At 31.9% G+C, this 20022-nt stretch overlaps 3 protein-coding genes across 4 annotated transcripts in view; 1 reads left to right on the top strand and 2 right to left on the bottom strand.

Moving 5' to 3' along the window:
- Positions 1 to 5003, bottom strand: part of LOC130896751 (valine--tRNA ligase) — a 17558-nt gene extending 12555 nt beyond the window's left edge. Inside the window, exons 1-6 of the mRNA XM_057805048.1 lie at positions 4761 to 5003; positions 3703 to 3876; positions 3522 to 3649; positions 1394 to 1558; positions 978 to 1179; positions 78 to 268 (exon numbers count right to left, since the gene is read on the bottom strand). Coding sequence (XP_057661031.1) covers positions 78 to 268; positions 978 to 1179; positions 1394 to 1558; positions 3522 to 3649; positions 3703 to 3876; positions 4761 to 4919 — 1019 coding nt within the window. The 5' untranslated portion in view covers positions 4920 to 5003. The remainder of the gene's footprint in view (positions 1 to 77; positions 269 to 977; positions 1180 to 1393; positions 1559 to 3521; positions 3650 to 3702; positions 3877 to 4760) is intronic.
- LOC130896752 (uncharacterized) lies at positions 4980 to 17630 on the top strand. 2 transcript variants are annotated; one of them, XM_057805049.1, is made up of 4 exons: positions 4980 to 5365; positions 6977 to 7201; positions 10621 to 10938; positions 13654 to 17630. In XM_057805049.1, exons 1-4 carry the CDS (start codon positions 5363 to 5365, stop codon positions 14941 to 14943), a joined length of 1836 nt encoding a protein of 611 aa, XP_057661032.1. In that variant the 5' UTR covers positions 4980 to 5362; the 3' UTR covers positions 14944 to 17630. The 2 variants fall into 2 exon arrangements, with proteins under 2 accessions (XP_057661032.1, XP_057661033.1); XM_057805050.1 differs by having other exon boundaries at positions 5181 to 5302.
- Positions 17631 to 17888: 258 nt separating this feature from the next.
- On the bottom strand, positions 17889 to 19123 carry LOC130896753 (STAGA complex 65 subunit gamma-like). The gene has a single exon (XM_057805051.1). The coding sequence runs from the start codon at positions 19045 to 19047 to the stop codon at positions 18019 to 18021; it is 1029 nt and encodes a 342-aa protein (XP_057661034.1). The 5' UTR covers positions 19048 to 19123; the 3' UTR covers positions 17889 to 18018.
- Between the last annotated feature and the right edge of the window lie 899 nt (positions 19124 to 20022).

Here is a 20022-nt window from a genome sequence, read left to right on the forward strand (position 1 = left end):
CATTCCACCCAAATAATTGTACCTATATTTATTTATGATGGCGTAATTTACATATTTATTATATATAATTATAGTACCTATCATCATCAGGATGGACAGCTACTGCAGTATCTCCCAACATAGTTTCCACACGAGTTGTGGCTACGATCAATTTTTCGTCTGAGCCTTCTACCTGATATGCAAAATGTACTAAAACACCAAATTCAATTTTCTCATCATAACCAGGAACAGAAAGGAATGTTCGGCCGGGAAGCTCAGTTTTGTCCACCTAAAAAATCAAGAGAATTATTAATATTTCTTAAAATATTCATATTATTGCTGTGCTATGAAAATTTTGAATGAAAATTATTAGTATGTGCTTTCCCAAGAAAATCCAAAATCTACCCAAGAAAATAGCATTGTCTAACTTTTTATCTAAACAGTATCCAAATATCACAATTTATTTGGTATAACATCCAAATTAACACTCGAAAACAATCTCCTTTTCTATGAACAATCAAGCCTATCTGGATGTATGGCATCAAGCTTTGTACAAAGAAATGCTATTACTATTGACAAACTTAAAGAGAAAAATCGGGTTGTAGTTTATTTAATTAGAGAAATAATTTTTAGAGATTCCACCTACCTTAGAATTTGAGGTGTTGCCCATAGCTAGACACAAAAATATAAAATTGAACAGCCATTATTCAGAAAAGTTGGTTTGAAATACTTTGCCTTTTGTATATCGAGTTGTATGAAATCCAAAAGTTGTATATAAAAAGTTTAAACAGAAGAGGAATCCCCATAAAATATTTATTAACCACATAAGTACCTTACTACATGTATCAGAGCTTCAAACAGAAAAAAGATTTAAAAAATGCATCAACAAACCTTCAAAATAACCAAATACATAGAAGTACCTATACGAACTCTAATGCTATGTCATTTACTGTAAGAATTTATACAATGATGAATTGACAAAAACATTGATTGCCTACCTCAATATCTGATATTGCAGACTTCAATGTACACGACCAGTTGACTAGTCTATTAGATCTGTAAATTGTCCCATCTTCATGTAGTCTCACAAAAGCCTCAGTTACAGCCTTGCATAATTTGGGATCCATTGTGAATGCAGCTCTATCCCAATCATAAGATGAGCCCATTTTTTTCAACTGATGGTAAATGCGCACTCCTTTTCTAAAAAATATGAGACTTATTAACTAGTTGAAATCAATGATCATATGTAACAGATGCATTATATATATTTTATAACATAATGACAATAAAATTTTGCTCTTATACTTTTTTGTCACCTACATAAAGTATATATAGCCACAAGTTCTGTTTCTGCAAATAATATAAATGCCTAGCAGGATCAAAAGTTAAACTAAATAAATAATTAGTAGCTTACTCATTTTTCCATTTCCACACGTTTTGAATAAAATTATCTCTACCAATATCATGTCGCGTTTTTTTCTCTTCTCTCCATAATTTCTTCTCCACAACTACTTGTGTTGCTATTCCAGCATGATCACAACCTGGATTCCATAATGTTATGTCACCTTTCATTCTATGCCTACAAATTTGTTTTTTTGAATTCATAAATTAAGGCTACATTAATTAAATTTGTGATGTCTTGGTTAAATATTAAAAAAACGAGAATAAATTCTCTAAATTATTTTCATTTAATGGTCTTATAATAACTACACTCCTAGACAAAAGTGCATAGTCCTAGTGCATAATTTCAATTTTTTATCTTAAAAACTTACAATGAATTGGAGAAAAAAGTACTGTAGGAAGATGGAACCAAAACATCCACAAATATAAAATGAAGGTATTATTTAATGTAGTATGAAAAATAGAGGCGTTTATGAGACATTCAAAAAACGATGGGCCTATTTTCATAAGGTGTATTTCCTCATCTGGCAATAAATTTAGTTAAGAGCATTCTATATATTGATGACTTTCATGTAAACTGTGAGGCGGTTTCAATAAAGTCTATGAGTGACTATCAATTACATCCCAAAGTGGCTCTATCAGATTAAAGTCAGGGCTATTAACTGGCATACCATTGGGTTTCAATTTCTTGAATGTAACTTTGGACGAATCTTGTGATTTGCTGTAGAGAATTGTTATGAGGAAATATTTTACCAAGGCAGTGAAAGATACAACTTATAGTTTTAATAGATTAACAAGAGGTGAGTATCAAGACAATCTCCATATTAATACTGCCCCATATTATTTCTGATTCAACACAATAACTTATGTGCACTAATATACGTCAAGCTTTTAAAAAGTCTAGATTCATTTGAGAAAATCACATTTCACAGCTTTTGTTCTTGTCAGTCCAAATAATCTCCAAATTATAGTCATCTTCTTCAATTTGCTGGGGTTGCAGGCACTCTAAACCATAAGTCGTCTCCTTATATTTCATTGCATATTTCTTGTTGATAGCTCCAAACAAAATATTTGTGAAGTACCTTACCTTACTTTTGGCACTATAGCTTGGTGTGATCCTTGGCCTCCTTGACAATTTGCCTGCAAACTGGTCTGTTATTCACCAATATGCCCCATCCTCTTATCTTGGTGAAGTGAAGTGGGACTTCCTACTCTTTGCCTAGTCTCTGCATAACTTCCATGTTGGTGATGTGTTCCGTCCACAATATTTTCAAAATACGCTGATATATCTACATGTCAAAAGATTCCAATCTTTTCAAAGTAGCCTCAGTTGTGGTCTAACCACTACACCATAGAATAAAACAGAAAATACTCTAGAAATTGATGATTGTACTATGGATAATCTTAGTACCACTTGGATTTGTGGTATGTTGCTGCAGTACATTCTTCTGTATTAAAATTTACTTGTCAGATAACAAAATATGCATTAATTTTGCTGGGGAGTATATTTTTAAACCAGATTTCCAGCGTGTTCTGAAGAAAAAAAACAGCTACTTGTCTGGCTACATGTTGTGACAAATGCAAAATGATTGAATTACATTTTTTTAAAAAATGGTAATAGACTCCAATGAATTTTCATACCATCTTCCTTATTCAGAGTCACTAATTGGAACAACTGAACAGTCAGATTCAGGTTCTTCTTAGTTATTAATATTACAAAGGAAGAAAAATCAGTTAAAGACTATAAATTTATAGCACCAAATTGTACACTATGGCAAGTGACAAATCTATAATAAGTAATAAAATAAAATGTGTAGTACCAAGCTCTTCACAGAATGACAATCCTCACCCTGGATGGCTCAACAAGTGATAATAATGCCAAGAAATGAAAAAAAAGTTTGTGTGGACAGAAAGAAATATTAGCTTTACATGAAGCAATATAAAGAAAATGCTCATATGTTTGGTAAAACAATTTATGGCATTTGCACTTCTTAATTACCATTTATATATACATTCTTAAGACAAAATATTTGGTTTTGTAAATGTTCTATTTATTTATACAAAAAAGAACTATGTTAAAAGTTTTTGTATTGTATATTTATATCCAATCTGATGATTTCATAATTTCAAACAATACTTACCATCTTACCAAGCAATCTTGTATTGAATTAGTAAGGGCATGCCCTAAATGTAAAGATCCAGTTACATTTGGAGGAGGAATAATAATAACAAATTTTCCATTTTCATTGGCATCTTTCAAAGATTTTCTCTAAAATAGAATTAATAGAATTATAATCATTAAAATATTCTTTAAAACCTTACTCCATATTCTGGCTTAAAAAAGTTTTGTTTTTCCCACCAACTATACCAAGCAGCTTCAACAAATTTTGGACTGTATGCATCAGGTAGTGCACTAGTAGTATCTTTCTTATCTCCCTCTGGAGTAGGAATATCATAAGTTGCCGCTTCCTTCACTTCCTTCTTCTTTTCTCTTTTCTAAAAATGATGATTCCAAAATTATGTTTTTAATCTACTAAATCCAAAATTATTCAAATAATGGCAAGTTAATGCCACTATATTATAATGTCACTGTTAGTGAGAAAATGTATTGACTGAAAATAATTGAAGTTTTTAAGGAGCAATTTTCCTGCTTCAATATACATCTATACTATACTTAGGTAATACAAGAAACTGGGAAAAGACAAAGTTCTTAAAAAAATGGAATTGTTTGTGAACTTATATTAAAGATATGTCAAAAAAAAAGAATTTCAGTAGAATTTTTTTGTTGAAGAAATCACTTTGACAGAGCTAGACATCTCTATAAATGAGAGATATCGAGGACCCCTTGCAAGAAGGAATGAAAGCAGTTAATTACGAAATATAATTGAAACAGAGAATGAGAAAATGTAAGAACCAAAGGGAATACTATTAAGTTTATAATACAGTAAGTAATCTTCAAGTTTACCTTAAATATATGCAATACAAACAAAATACATTAATATTTGTTTTTTCCAAATGCCAAATGAATAGTATTATATTATTCAATTGAATTTGCTAATTCTGTATTTTCAATGCATAATATTCAAAGAACATGATGTTGAATTATATCAAGCATTAAATTATGTTTCTAATAAAGTACACATAAAATTAATTGTACTGATTATTGTAGTAAAAAAAACAATAGATCCGCCTAAAAGCATATAAAATTATTTAATATTTCTTGATATTGTACAAACCTTGAATAATTTTAGTAATAGTTACAATGATTCATACATGAATTGTATATTTACTAAATTTGCAATAACTGTTATCCAGTTATTAATACCTATATAAAAAAGATTTTTAAGAAAATGAACATATGTTAAATTAAAACCACTCACCTCTTCTTTATCCTTTTTTGGAACTGCTTTTTGTTGCTTTTCTAATTTCTGTTTTAGTTTGTCTAATTTTGCTTGTTTGGCGGCTTCTTTGGCAATTTGTTTCGCCGACTTCGGTGCCTCATCACCATTTTCAACTACAGTTTTTATTTCATCACCCATGGTTTGTCGTTACCAGCACGATTTACTTTCATGAACAAAAAATTGACACCGACCTAACCTATAACATATTTGACAGCAAGTGACGTAACAATCGATATCTGTAATGTCAATATTTTTTCATAAAATAATCGATATTTGAATAACGAGTATAATATTAAAATTAAGTTGATATTTTTTAACTTTTTGTATTATAGTCTACTTGGAAAGTAGTTTATAATTTTATTGGCTAAGATTTTCACGCAATGTTGCTAACTTTTTATACTTTTATACATGTGCTGAATATGTAACCATGTAATTTGTTTTCTTTCTTCCTAAAAAACGTTTAAAAATCTACATTTTGAAATTTGATCGAAAATATAATTACGTAAAAAAGAAGACTGTTGGTTAGTGGTCGTTATTTACAAATTTTTGAATAAAAGGATAATCAATAACAAAACTTAAAAATGGTAAGAAATCTGGCCTCTAAATATACAGTTTGTTAATATATACGGTCTATGTATGGGGAAACCCTGGTTAAAAATTCTTGTAAGATTGGGCTGTATATTATTTATTGACACTTAATCTTCATGACAATTTTCGAAACATCTAATATTTTTTTGTTAATAAAACTGCAATATATTTGATTACTTTATAAACAGTCGCAAATGGGTGTCTGTATTGTCACATTTTTATGTAATAATTATCATGAAAAAATAATTTTTTTCATACTGCTGTTAAATGCTACATTATTTTGTCAGTTCAAGTTTGTAAAATGTTATATTGCTCTGTAAAGTAACTTTACCATTCTGTAATAGTTTAGTTAACAAAATTAAGATCAAATTATCATCAATTTAATGGTGATCCTGCAGTTTGAATCAATTGACTAGATCAACAACTTACAGTTTTTGTAACTACTTTACTGATTTCCTGTGTTGGGTATATGAATTAACAGTGTGCTTTATAAGTTAATAAAATATTTTTTTAAGATAAAGTTGAAAAAAATATGAAAGAGTATGAAATAAAACATTATGAAATGTTCTAGACTCCATAAACATAGAAACTTTTACTTTAATAGACCATTTTCTGGTCTTGTGATGGGAAATACCATAAAATTAGTTGTTGGAACAATTTGTTTGTCCAATTTTGGAAAATTTACTGTGTATTATTTCAAAGTAGTATCCAATGGACACATGTGTATTCAAATAAGAATTTTATTTTTAAAATCTAATTAAAATAAAGAGTTGAATTTTGTCATTTGACTTTATATAAATCTTCAAATATATAAACATATTTATTTCTTTGATGAAATATCTGTATATAAAATCCTTTTCCAATTAAGGCTTCAAAAAATTATCAGTTAAAATATCTAACATTAAGTTAATAGTTTTTTCTCATTTTAATTTTATCACACAGTCTAATTATATCAATATATTCAGAAGCTCATTAATTTCATTAATGAAATAAGTATAAAATCTACACATATACCGAGTGGTCAAATAAATTATGTGGAAACTATGAGTCATTAAGACTATCGATAGAAAATTTTATAATTATTAGAGTGGCAAAAATAGTCGTGAAGGGATTTAAGCTCTATCTTAAACTTTGAAGGGTTTTTCACTGAAATCCATCTAGTAAACGAACGAGGCGGTATTGAACTGCTCTGAAGAGATCCACAAATATCAAATCCAGTCAATGTTTATATGATAAATATTCATATCGACGTGATTTTTAATTCAGAGAATTAACCATTTTTATGTTTCGGCAAAACAGGTTAAGGAAATAAGTAATATGTTTAATAAGTGACAACTGTTTATTTTAATAATGTTAGAACTCCCTCCTCAAGATTTTAGATACGTCAAAAAGTCGCAACAAAATTACTCCAAAAAGCTTAGTGAAAAATCATTATAAAAGTTTATGTTAGCATTTTCACCTCTCTGCCATAATTTCTACCGAGATTATTTTTCGACATTTATTAGTTTTCATATTTAGAAAATTGGGAATTTAACTGTTGAACGATTAACTGAAAATAAATATCATTTCCAAGAAAGTAGCAGTAATGATTGTACTTATATTTTTAGTCAAATAATAAAAAACAAAAAGATTGTGGATATTACCAATTATCTATATTCACAACGTTTAGGGAAGAAAAGCAACTTAAATCAATCACAAGAAGCATGAAAAGAAAAATGAATCCAAAATTAAGAATATATGTAATCTTGAGATATATTTCTAAAGCATATAGGAAAGTTATGGCTGCAGCTAGCTTTTATATGAATAAAAGAATTTTAGAAATTCTGGATATGGTGAGTCATTGTATAATTTTTTTAAATTTGAATATATGTTCAAAATATTATAACAATCATCATTTTGATTGAGAAATGATAAAAAAATTATTTTTATAGCACAATTTTAAACCCATTCCAGTTTGTCTGCTGTTATAGCTACTTTAATGAGACAGTTTCAGTAGTTTCAGTCATGAAACATTGATCTTGAACAACAAATTAATTATTTTTTTTTCAAGTTAAAAACAAACTGGTGAAGAAGCACAGATTTTTATATAGTGGTGACATTAAAGTCTATTTAGTATGTATGAGCGATTTACAAGTGGAAATGAGTCAGTTAGGGTCTAGTTGGGACGTTCCTCAACTTTAGAAATACAGTAAACTCCCGGTTAGGTTAGGTTAACCGAGATTCCAGGTTAACCAAGCCTGTCATTAAAAAATAACAAGCATAAATAAATGTCTTATTAGCGAGACATCTATGGGGAGCCGCGATGGTTATTTGTTTATACAGTAACGTAAGCGCGGTCGAGCCGTAGACGCCTCAACTGGCTACAGTCCTGTGAGTGCGCCGATGCTACAGGCTAAGGCGCTCGAATTTCATAAGAACTTTAAATACGGCAAGGAAACATTTACCGCGAATGAAGGATGGCTGGACTAATAGAAGAAGAGGTATGGAGTAATGCAAAATCTGAGAGAACTGCTCCTGGATTTAAAAAAAGCAAAGAGGGGGTAACCGGCTACAGCTAGTGCTTGTGGCTCACTGAAGCTAGGCCGCTGCTTATTGGAAAGGCGAAAAATCCTAGAGCCTTTAAAAATGTAAAAGTCGACTGCCTGCTAACAATGTACCGCAACCAAAGAAGTGTATGGATGGATGGCCCAATATTTAGTGGTTGGTTTTACCACGAATTTGTACGTGTCAATGAAGAGTTTTTGATAAAAAAAGAAGCTTCCCAGGAAAGCTGTTTTACTATTGGATAATGCGACATCTCACCCTGATGCACAAGAACTGTGCAGTGGTGGTAACCTCGCTTATACAACATTTAGACCAAGGGGTTATAGATGTGATGAAGAGAATGACTGTTAAGGATGCCTTAAAACAAGTCCAATTAAAAGATGTGTCGTACTGGATTGCGTCAGTATGGGATGAGCTAAAAACAACCACCGTTCAAAAGTCGTGGAAAAATGTATTTGGCATAGACGGACTATGCGAAAAAGCGCCAGAACCCGAGAACGTGAGTTAACTAGTAGAAGTAGCCAATAAGTTACCCGTTAAAGATCAAATTAACAACGAAAACATTTGTGAATGGTACAATCAAGATGATCAAATGCATATTATCAGGAAATCATCGATATGGTAACTGGGGCTATGGACATTAAAGACAAAAAGAGATTATTTCTAGAAGACGATCAAAGACTTTTTTAAGAAATAATCTGTTCCAACATGCTTACAGTGTATAATTGTGTTTATTATATGCTTTTGCTTCCAATAAACCAGTTTTGTAACCTTTCACGGTGTTTTACGTCTTTTTCACCATAACTAACCTTCGTATTACCCGAGTGGTCCCGGTCCCAATTACCTCGAATAATCGGGAGTCTACTGTAGATTAAAATGTACCAAATGTGGACAAACCTATTCATTCAAACAGGTGATTGGGAAACTGCACCTTTTGTGAAATGATATCACTGAGGTACTGGTCACTCACTGCGTGATTTACGCATAATATTTAGTAGCAAAAAAAACAGAGTCCCAGATTGTACTAATCTTTCATTAGTTTCATTTCATAAGTATATGATAAATGCTCTTAACGATGTTCAAATAAATTCTGCGAAATTCTGAAAAACAGTCACTTATGCACATGTTCTAGTTTAGCAAGATTCTCAACTATTTTTGAATACATACATTTGTAGATCAAATAATCTCAAATTGAATTAAACAAAATAGATAAAAAAGAATATTCACATTCTTGCATTTGACCATATGGGGAGGCATATTACACAATAAATGAATTTACATTGATCACCATCAGTATAGATGAGAAGCAGAAATTCAATCAAGTGTATCCGAAGTCCTAGTTGCAACACAACATTGAAACATTACTGAAAATAGCTTATCTTGTTTACATCATCATACCTACTCGGACAAAGCCTCAGATTGGTTCCAAATAATTGAACAAAACAAAGAAATGGTCCAAGCTTTAGCTCCACAAAAAAGTAAAGAGGGAAAACATTACAATGCATTTTTATAATAACCATAAATCCAATCACTTTAGATACAAATATCTTTAGTAAATCTTTTTGTGTATGTGTATGAATATTTACAGAATCTTTTGATATATATTAATTTTGGAAACAAATTCAATACTGCGCAAAATCTATTGCTGCATATTGTTATTCAGTTCAAATCGTCCTAAGAAACGAGACAGTTCTGAAAGCTATTTATTTAACGCACCATTTATTACTCGCTGCGCTGAATGCAGTGAACTTCTCCAATTGAATCACGCCATACTTTTTTAAACTGCCGGATTTAACGTATGTCATTGAGAGAGAGCGCAGAGCCCGTATAACTAGATAGATAAGACTACTGCTGAACGCTGGAATTTCAATTGCAGTTTTTAAGTTGAGTTAAAAGGCTGCTTAGTTATAAAAAATTTTCTTTTGAACATTTAATAGAAAATTATTAATTTAGATTATTATTTAAATTATGTCCTAACCGTCCCTGCTGTAAGTTTATTATTATTAATTATGCTTGATATTCACTGATTTTTTTGTTCTTTATGTGGGAATATTGAGTGCAAAAATCCTTCTGTTCTGAGATATTATAGTTCACATTTTTAAGCTTAACATAATTTTGGCAGTAGTTTTTTATTTTAATAACATCTGGTAAACACATTTTTAACCTTGTGAAAGACTATATTTTAGTATTTAGTATAAGTTCAATTATAAAATAAATAATAAAAACCCAAAATATTTTAGATTAAGGGACAACAATAGTACAATAATTGTAAGTAGTCAGTTCTCTCCGATCCTTAACATGGTTAGGACATACCTCCGAAACTCTACTAGAAATAAAATAATCTTTCAATTATTAACGTAGATATTTAATTATTTTTGATAAATACACCATTACCTTATCCATAATACTTTCTTTTGGTAAATTTTCATAAGAAATGATTATTCCCTTAACCAACCGCAATTTTTACATTGTTAAAATTTTTCGTCAATAAGAAACAAATATAAATACTATTTTTAAAGTAATTTGGCTGTGGGGGTTTGAGGTATCGATTTATTTTGAAAATGAGTAAGGGAACCCATATTCTGAATTAGATTATTGAATAATATCAATTAAATGAACTAAAACAATTATTGCTGAATTAGTGCGGTACATTGAGGAACATATATTGTGAAATAGTAATTTTTCTACAAAAATATTTTTGTTTTAGATCTTACCTCAAGAATATTTCGGATCTTCGCAAAATAGGAAACGTTTCTATTTTATCGTTAATAAGATAATGACACAATCTCGAGGAGAATGTATTTTTAAACATAACTTATATGATGGTTTTGATTTAGAATGTATAAATTGGCTACCAGAAGCAACAGACGTTACTAAACGACAGAAGCGGTATTTAAGCCAGACAAATTGGTACATTTTAGAACAAATTGTGAAGCCATTAATAAGAAATTTTTACTTTTGTTTAAAATCAATAAAAAGCTACGAAATTCAATTTATACCATTCAAGAAATGGAACAAGTTTCAGGTAAAAATAACCTCTTTTAAGTAATTGAATTTTGATAATATTGCGAATTCTCTTTTACATCTTCAATCGACTAAAAAAGTTTTTCGAAATCTGATTAACAGTTTTCAAGAAAAAAATATAATAAAATATAAAATTTTAGGACATAAAAATTTCAACATAATACCGACTTTCAGTCACCATTTTTTTTATTTCAGAGACCTAAATAGTCAATAAAATCTTACCCCACATGGTAATTGTACTATTTACTACCATATTTTTAATAATTTCATATAACTTGTGCCTTTATTACCACCAGCTCTGGGTATAGGGCTTTGAAATCCACAATTTGAAAGTCAATGCATGCCATTTCTATTCTTATTATGAGGGATTAGACCCTAATGAATTTATAATTTTCTTTTGGATTATACTTTAAAAAAATTCTGCATATGTCAATAGTTTATACATTTTTTTTTCTGATGAAGGTCTTGACAGAACTGCAATGAAACCATGATAAAGTTTTTTATAACATCTATCAAACGCTCAGAATATATTTCATAATTTTCCTGTACATGGTCTCTTTTTCTCACAATGTGGTTATGAGAATATGTCCAATGGTTGCTTTGAAGTGATTCTAAATCTTCCACCTCTTCATATATTATTGAAAAGCATGAGGGACAAACCTCACTCAATATGTTCAGGGGAGTCACCTGGGATAAACCTAAACCTCCTTCAAAGAATGAAAAAACCTGGGACATGTCTCAGGATGAAATAACGGAAAAATTTAGCTTTGAGAAAACAAAAATTTTCTTAAAACTAAGCAGTAGAAGTAAATGGGATCAAAACACCATACTAGAACTGTCATCAAATGGTATGTGAATGGCAAACAAAACTGGAATATGGACTATTTTGACGTAGAACCAAACACTCTGAAAGCTTGAGCAATACATAAAGTATTTTTCGAGTAGAATTCATTCAGTGTGTCCAGTCCAACTTAAAAAGAACTTATCGCCATCAGCTGGTTAGGGAGTGCCTAGACAAGTTGAATGGTCTCCGTAAGAAGGATAGAGTTACCCTCCAATAGGTTGCTGGACATATTAAAATGTAGAGAAATGAAGACAGACAGATGTTGCTAAAGTAAAGGTGGATAAACATTTCATAGAACCTGAAAATTTTTATGGAATCGACTACAGGACAATAGAAAAAATTAGAAAAGATGGTAGATTCTACATGGGCTAAGGCGAGTAAAAATACTGTTGGGAAACTATACCAAAGCCAGAAAGCCGAAAGAAACCAGAGAAGATCTGTTGAATGTATCAACCTAGGCTAACAGGAGTCCCTGGATCTTCCATAGCTGCTTTAAGACTTTCTTGAAAATGTTTCAACTATAAAATAAAAAGTTCCTCCGTTATCCAGGCTTTATTTGAACAGCAATATGCTGTCCCTGGAGAACCTCCTTTCTGAAGCAGAGAATTCATTCATTTTTGCCATAAATAAACATGGTGGGGAACATAAATCCCCGATGCACTGAATGCACAAATTACAGTTATGTTTCTTCCTCGTTTCCAACTTGCTTTAATCTCCTCTTAGCGACTATTTTTTCAAGTTTCTCTACGGCAGAAATGCCAGTTTTGTCCAAATTATAAATTCTTTATGCCGTGAATTTATATTTGGTTAAAACCTGATCCAAATTCTCAAAGAATAAAGACACTGCTCTTTGTTGAAGGCTGTTATTCTATTAAAACTAGTAGCTTCAGGTTTCCTCAGTGCAATAGTTGAATTGCGTTTCAAAAAGCCATGGAGCCATTCATCACCTGCGGCTTTCTTGTCTTTGTTAAAAGGCCATCTTAAATTATTCCTGCACATTTCTTGACTTCTTGTCTTGAAAGTTCATAAAATAACTTTGACAACTTTATCACGTGTTTTGCAAGTTCTTGTTCTTCAACTTTAGAAAACACTGTGTTACGACCTAGATTTGGATCGTCGTATTTATTCGCTTTCATCCTATTTGTATGGTGCTCCTTGGTATATTAAAAGTTCGAGATACCTCCCGGACGGACCGACCATTTTTTATAGCAGCAGCAGCAGCCGTAAGGTTCTCGGAACCCTTATTGGTTATCCTTTGTAAAGTCTAGTCATCTGAAAAGATGTTGAGCACATCACAAAACATAATTACGTAAATCAGGTAATTGTGGCCTGATCCCATTACCCTTATTTGCGTGGTTATCATAACCACAAAACACACGATTTGTGTTTCGGTTGCCCCAACAAAAAGAATGATGAGAAAATATATTTACTTTCAGTCACGATGAACAAAAGCATCACGAGCAACTCTCCACAAGTTTTTCGAATCGTACAAACCCTTGAAAGTCACAAATTTCACACTCAAAACCGGCATGAACCTTACATGAAAAGATACTTTCTGAGATTTACTCCACTGCCATCTACAATTATTGTTTTCCTAATTTCTACAAATTTCGTCCGGAAGTTACGCTACTAGCACTACGAACAGATGGCAGCACATTCAAAATATAGTGGAAGGCTAACGAATTAGCTGGAGGTTTCCATTACCTCGACTTCCCTTATGTCTTATAGTTAATTGGTATTGTGTTGTTATGCTTAATTTCTATTGATAGAAAAAGATAGTATGTAGAAAATGTGTGTTCGATAAATCGTATATTGAGACCTCCATCATTTCTACTATATGAATACTTGTTTTAACGTTTTCTTAATTTTCAGGCAAACATATTCAAATCGCTCATTATTAATAAACATTTAATACACGGCAAATTTTCTAATCCAAGAGGGAGTTTGCAGTTGTTTCCAAGAGGCGATTTAAACCAAATGAAATACCGCCCCATTGTACGTGCCAACAAATTGAACCAAATCCAAAAAATAAGAATCACTAAGATATTGAGAAAAATTCAGCAGCTTGCTCTGTCTTTTAGTAAATCATCTTCACAAAAGGAACTTACTTTTTGGAAAAAGTGTACGGAACAATTAAAATCTAAAACATTGTACGGGATCACAGTCGATATAGAAGACGCTTACGGTAATGTCAATATCAATAAACTATGTCAAGCAATCATCGAAACTAAATTCGAACAAGAAGAAAAATCTTTTCTAATCAACCACATACAAAATCAACATGTAACTTTTTACAAAAAAATATTCAAATGGTCTCACGGTCTCCTACAAGGAGACCATCTGTCTCCTTGTCTGTGCAATCTGTATCTAAGCATTTTAGAACATCAACATTTATCCAATTTTATCGAAACCAATTACAGATTACACCGTGTGGTTGATGATTATTTATTTTGCACGACCGATATCTCGGAAATCGAGTTGTTTAAACGTACTTTCCAACAACTTTTTCCTATAAACGAATCCAAAATTCAAACAGCGAACGTAGACGACTGTCCCTTATTGATTTATTGCGGGAAGGAAATTAACTTTGCTACTAAGCAAATCAGTAAACATTTTGATGCCGAAGAAACTTGTTTGAGACATAAATTTAAACTTTGGAACGACAAAGTACCAAAGACTAAAGCTGAAATAATAACCGCCGCCGTGAGCTTCCGCAGAACTTATCATTATTTCAAACATTTTCAATTGAGCGATCTTCGAGATACTGCAGCAATTTTGACTCAATATTTCAAAGGAATGGTATACGTCGCGTTTAAATTTGATATGACTGTCCGATCAGTGGCGGATTTTAGACAGAAATCGTCGGATATGCCGTTTTTATTACGTCTTATAAAAGATACTATTACCACGCATGCCAAAAAGGTGTACCACTATTTACGTAATGAATTTGATTTCAAGTTACTACGGACAATTGCCAAGAAAGCTTTCATCGTAGTTTTAAAAAAGAATTCGTGTTTTTATAAAGATATTATTAGCTCTTTATGTTTGAACAAACCAGTATATATACACTTGAAAAATGCAGACAAAAATTTGGTCAAATACTTTACAAAAATTCCTATAGAATTTCAAAAATTAGAAATGAAAAGGACCTCTAAAATCTAAAACAGTATCACCTCATATTAAAATTCGAAGTTTAAGCGGAGCCCAGAGAAGTTGAACCTCGTCTGTCTCCTCAATGAAAGTTAGATACATTGATTGATATTCTCGCCCATCAAATCGGTACACCCCATACCTTTATTATATTCGCCGATTGCATAGTATCCATCGATATGTATGATTTTTTTCTTCAGCTTTTGAGTATCGTTTATTATCGAGGTGGGATGGGTACCAAAACAGGTGCTCGCTATGGAAACTACGTTCTTGTTTAGCTATTTAAGAAACTCCCTTTAGTTCGCTCTAGCGTAGATTCGTGCGCTCCTCTTTTATATTGTTTACTCACGATCTTTTTGTTGGTCAAGGGACAGTCCTTTGGGATAGTACCGTTTCCTGTAAAACCAATCACCGTAAGTTAGACGACTCACAGATTGAAGCTTGTAAAAAAGTTATTAAATATGAAGTTCTATGGCAAGTGTTCCTCCTTTGCTCTTTCTACTAACATGGAAAACAATTTCTGTACAATTTCCAAAAAATTGTTCGTCTTGAGAACAGCAATTTTTATTTGTATCCTGGTACATATCACAGCTAACAAGATACCCAGATGCAGTATTGATGCACCACATTTTAAAACCAAACCTTATCGGTTTTCCACGGATGCATTTCTTACTTGGATGACGGCCAAAATATTTGATCATTGATTCATCATAGTTTAGGTTTTGCTCGCGGATATTTTTTTTTTAATAAACTTTTGATTCATCATATTGCTTATCGTTTTGCGTTATTATTCACACAGTGTATAAACTGTAATATTGTACAAAATCGGTTTTTTTCTCATAGCATTTGAGACCATCTTATTGTGCGTATCACCTTGGGTGTCCTAATAACTGTTTGTATGTGACATCAAGACATATATTTTTATAAAACATACACTTAGAAAAAATACTCCTTAATGCGCAATAGATAGATAGGGCTTTTCTAAAGAAATGTCCTGATGAAAACTAGATACAGATGAGAGTGCAGAGTATGTATTTCTAAAAACATATTATATCCCAAAGCTTTGTATGAAATTTTAAGCTCATTGATTAAGTCTTTGTAATTTTCCGCTCTATAGTTTTCTTGGAAATTTTGGTTACAAAACATTTCCAGATCATTTAGCTTATACTCATACAAAATGTGTCATCAGGCCGAGCATTATATGCAACGGTGGTGAAAGTATGTTGTCAAGGATTATTTTCAACTTTCTTCTACCCTGAAGTAAGTGACTTGGGCCATACTTTTGTGTGTAGTGACTTTTTCTCTCTCTGCTGTCCCATTCGCAAATGAAACAGCTTTATTTTGTGTAAACAAGCTGTAGCCCGACCAAAAGAGCAATGACTTCAAAATATCCACAAATTTTCCAAACATGTTCACTGTATTAAATTTTTTCAAGAAGGAACTTCATGTTCTCGTAAGTCTCTTTCATATTACGAGTAGAACCATGGGCAACCGCCACTGAAGGACATTTGTTTTCGTTGTAAAGCAACACTGCTTTCAAGCTAGTTTTTGAGGAGTTGATGAACAATCGCCAATGACTTGGATCATATTCAAAATTCAATAAATTGATCACTATAGGAATATGATTACAAGAAAAATCATCTTCTTTTGAAAAGTAAGGTTCCATTTCATCATTACGATGACGGAAACGGAAAGAATTTTCGTACCAGGAGAAAGTAAATTCCAGTTGTTTAATCTAGACCCTAAAAGCTCAGCTCCTTTTTTAGACAAAATCAATTCACGTACTAATTCATTTAATTCACTTTGTATCAATAAATGCGGTTGTTTTGAAGTGGACGGTTCATAAAATGGGTCACTCTTTTGAGATACCTTTTCGAGTTGACTTAGAACAAATTCCGGACTAGAAACAGAATTCTGACTTGATTTGGAGCACATGCAAATTGGTACTATGTAGGATTAGTCTGCTGGCCGATGATAAGTTTGGGTACTTGACGACAATTTTGGGTATTTGACAGTGGGTTTGGACTTGGTTGTGTTTGAATCAAACAAAAATACTGATATGATCTTTTGGTCCAAATCATTAGTACCACAAAAGTTAAATGTCTAGATTCTTGTTTAGCACAACTTAATAGGAGTCTCACACACCGGTTTTTTAAAAAGTGCATAATCTCCTGTCTATGTCATCTCCATCGCAAAATAGCTCAAATTACTCTACAGGAGAAAATATTATAATATTGGTTGTAGTCTGGATCAGGAAAGGATTTAGAAGCATGTTGAAGGTCGCCAACAGTCCAACAGTAATTTCCTTTCTACAGTATTTGAAGCTAAAAATACATGGTCTGTCTTCAGTGCAGTTTTTGAAGATTTCTGTTTGATCCGCTTCTGTAATGTATGGTTTTTCTTTAGTATTGATATCGTTGGTCATATCTTCTTCAGTAAGACCAATTCTGCGCCAGATGCTAATTGGCGGCCTACAAATGTTACAATCATTGTAATCTTCATCTCCCGATTCTTCATCAGTAAGAAAACTGGTTTCGGGGGGTACAATATATATTCAGTCTACTGGTAAATCATTGGAATATGCAATTTGAAGAGCTAAGAAAAGTCGCATTGCCTAGAGTTGCCGTCTGACTACACATCGAAATAAACATGTGCAGGTGTTAATCAAATCGGTATTATCAATAAATTATAGAAATATATATTTGTGTTTACTTAAATACCACGTCACAAAAATATGAATATTTTGTTTTATGGTGAAAAGAGAATTTGTACTTACTCGAACCACTATCGCCACTATCTGCAACTTGGCATGAATTATACACATCCAAGTAAATATATATGCCGCCATTTAACCACTTTTCTAATATATTTTCACAGAAAATTCATTACTTATACCTATGTACACATAATGATTAACAACTTTCACCCAAATTAATTTATATTTAAAATTAAATAGATTTTACTTATATTTTATTCATCAAACTGTACATAATATAAAAACTGCATTTTAAACTTAATAATCTCAATTATTCAATTGCTTGTCACTACGATTGTATTGAAACCAGCTTCAAGGAAACAATTTTAAACTTATAATCTTTTTTTCTTGGGATGAGGTAATAAATTGCACATTTCTCCTTCAGGAGCGACGGTAACTATATTAGAAGTTGTGGCAATTACTTCTTCAGTACCATTTTCTAAACTTTGTAGATTTTCTACTGCTTCCAAACTATGCAACAATTGTAGACCAGACTCAATTACAGATGCATCACCTTCAAAAGAAGCGAAATGGAGTTCCGGGTTTTCTACCTCAACTACATTTTCATCCTCTTCAACTTTTACTCTAACAATTGAATTGAATTTATTTGTAGGAGAAGGACTTTTTGGTATTAGAAGGGCCGCATAATGTTCATTAAGTTCAACACATCGCTTTTTAAGAACATCTATATATCTAATTACTCTATTTTGATAATAATCGTGAAGTCCTCGAACCCCACCCATTCCAGTTTCTATCAATACTTTTTCTATTATACTGCTAAAACCTATATCTTGATGTTCAATACTGTCCGTATATTCTACTACTTTGTGACAAAATGTTTGCAAAAAAGTTTCTAATACATCAGTCATTGTATCCAAAACACTCTGATGTGTTGTTTCATATCCTACATGAGCAAACATGGCACAAATAGATTTCTTTAGTAGATTTTTTACCACTGCTTCACTTAATTCCGGAAATTCTACTTCTTTTCCAGAAGTAAATGGAGTCATGACTTGTGGAATAAAGTTGAGTTTGTTTCTTTTATGTTTTAAAACTACTTCGGGCATTAGAGGCATTGGAGGAGCTGCATCTTCTGGAGGAATTAGATTCATTTCAGTCGCTAATTCTGCCACTCTAATCATTTCAGTCATATCGTTAGCATATTTATGTAAAGAAATCGCGTAGGATACCAATGGATCTATAGGAGGCAAAACAATATCTTCAACTTTCTCTCTGTCGACCTCATCATCGAATTCTGATAAACAAAATTTGTCCATCGACTTTTCTATTTCGGTAGTAATATCAGGAATAGTAAAAACAGACGCAGGTTTCGGTTCAATTTCTCCCCAATGTGTAGTCATCTTTGTATATTTTTAGTTATGTTTACAAATATTACAAAATACATAACCTTTCTTTTGCAAATTTGAAGCATCACATTGTTCCGTACCGGGTACATATATAGATGACACAGCATGCAATGTTCTGTGATGGTAATTGCATATTTATGAGTATATTCCATTGAATTGAAAGGTATGGTATGTTCTGTGGGGAAGACCGTGATTAAAAGTGAGATACATATACGTAAATGACACAGCCTGCCATGTTATATGGTCGTGTATTCCATTGAATTGGAACGAAAAGAGAGATATATAGTATAAAATACAGCATGCATGTTATGTGATTGGATATTTATAAATATATTAAATACAGAATACAGCATACATTGTTCGGTAACGAAAAGAGAGATACATAGATGATACACCATGCATGTTCTACAATAGTGATTGCATATTTATAAAGATATTTTATTAAATTGAAAGTGATGCATAGATGACACAGCATACATTATTCGATAACGAAAACAGAGATACTTAGATGATACAGCATGCATGTTCTATGATAGTGATTGCATATTTATAAGGATATTTCATTAAATTGAAAGGGACGGGTAAATGACACAGCATACATTGTTCAGTAACCTAGCCAGACGCAATAGCAAAATGTTTCATGATAGTGATTACAGGCTAGTCTCTGTGTTAGTAACGAACAGAGATACATATGACACAGCTACGGAGGGTAGAGGTAAGGAGTACCATCTCATATGGGGGCTCAACTTAAAAACTGTCCGCTTGTAGACGGTAAATTATAATTCAAAATTTGACCAGAATGGCGCTCCTGTCGGGCGAGATATCATATGATCGTTCAATTCAGTCTTCTGTTCGTCTTATTTGAATATGCAGTGTTAAAAATTTTTATATGACTAGAGTCGTAGCTTTATTTAAAATCTACACTCATGCGATAGTAGTGTCTCCCTAACGTAAAGAATTTGATGGACA

Source organism: Diorhabda carinulata, chromosome 7, assembly GCF_026250575.1.
Source record: "Diorhabda carinulata isolate Delta chromosome 7, icDioCari1.1, whole genome shotgun sequence".
Lineage (NCBI taxonomy): Eukaryota > Metazoa > Arthropoda > Insecta > Coleoptera > Chrysomelidae > Diorhabda > Diorhabda carinulata.

Bases quoted from the DNA above. Each gene is read 5' to 3' on its own strand.
- LOC130896752 (XM_057805049.1), top strand. The intron at 7,202-10,620 runs GTGAGTCATTGT...TTTTTGTTTTAG, and splicing joins TTTTAGAAATTCTGGATATG to ATCTTACCTCAAGAATATTT. The intron at 10,939-13,653 runs GTAAAAATAACC...CTTAATTTTCAG, and splicing joins AGAAATGGAACAAGTTTCAG to GCAAACATATTCAAATCGCT.
- LOC130896753 (XM_057805051.1), bottom strand. From the start codon at position 19,047: ATGACTACACATTGGGGAGAAATTGAACCGAAACCTGCGTCTGTTTTT.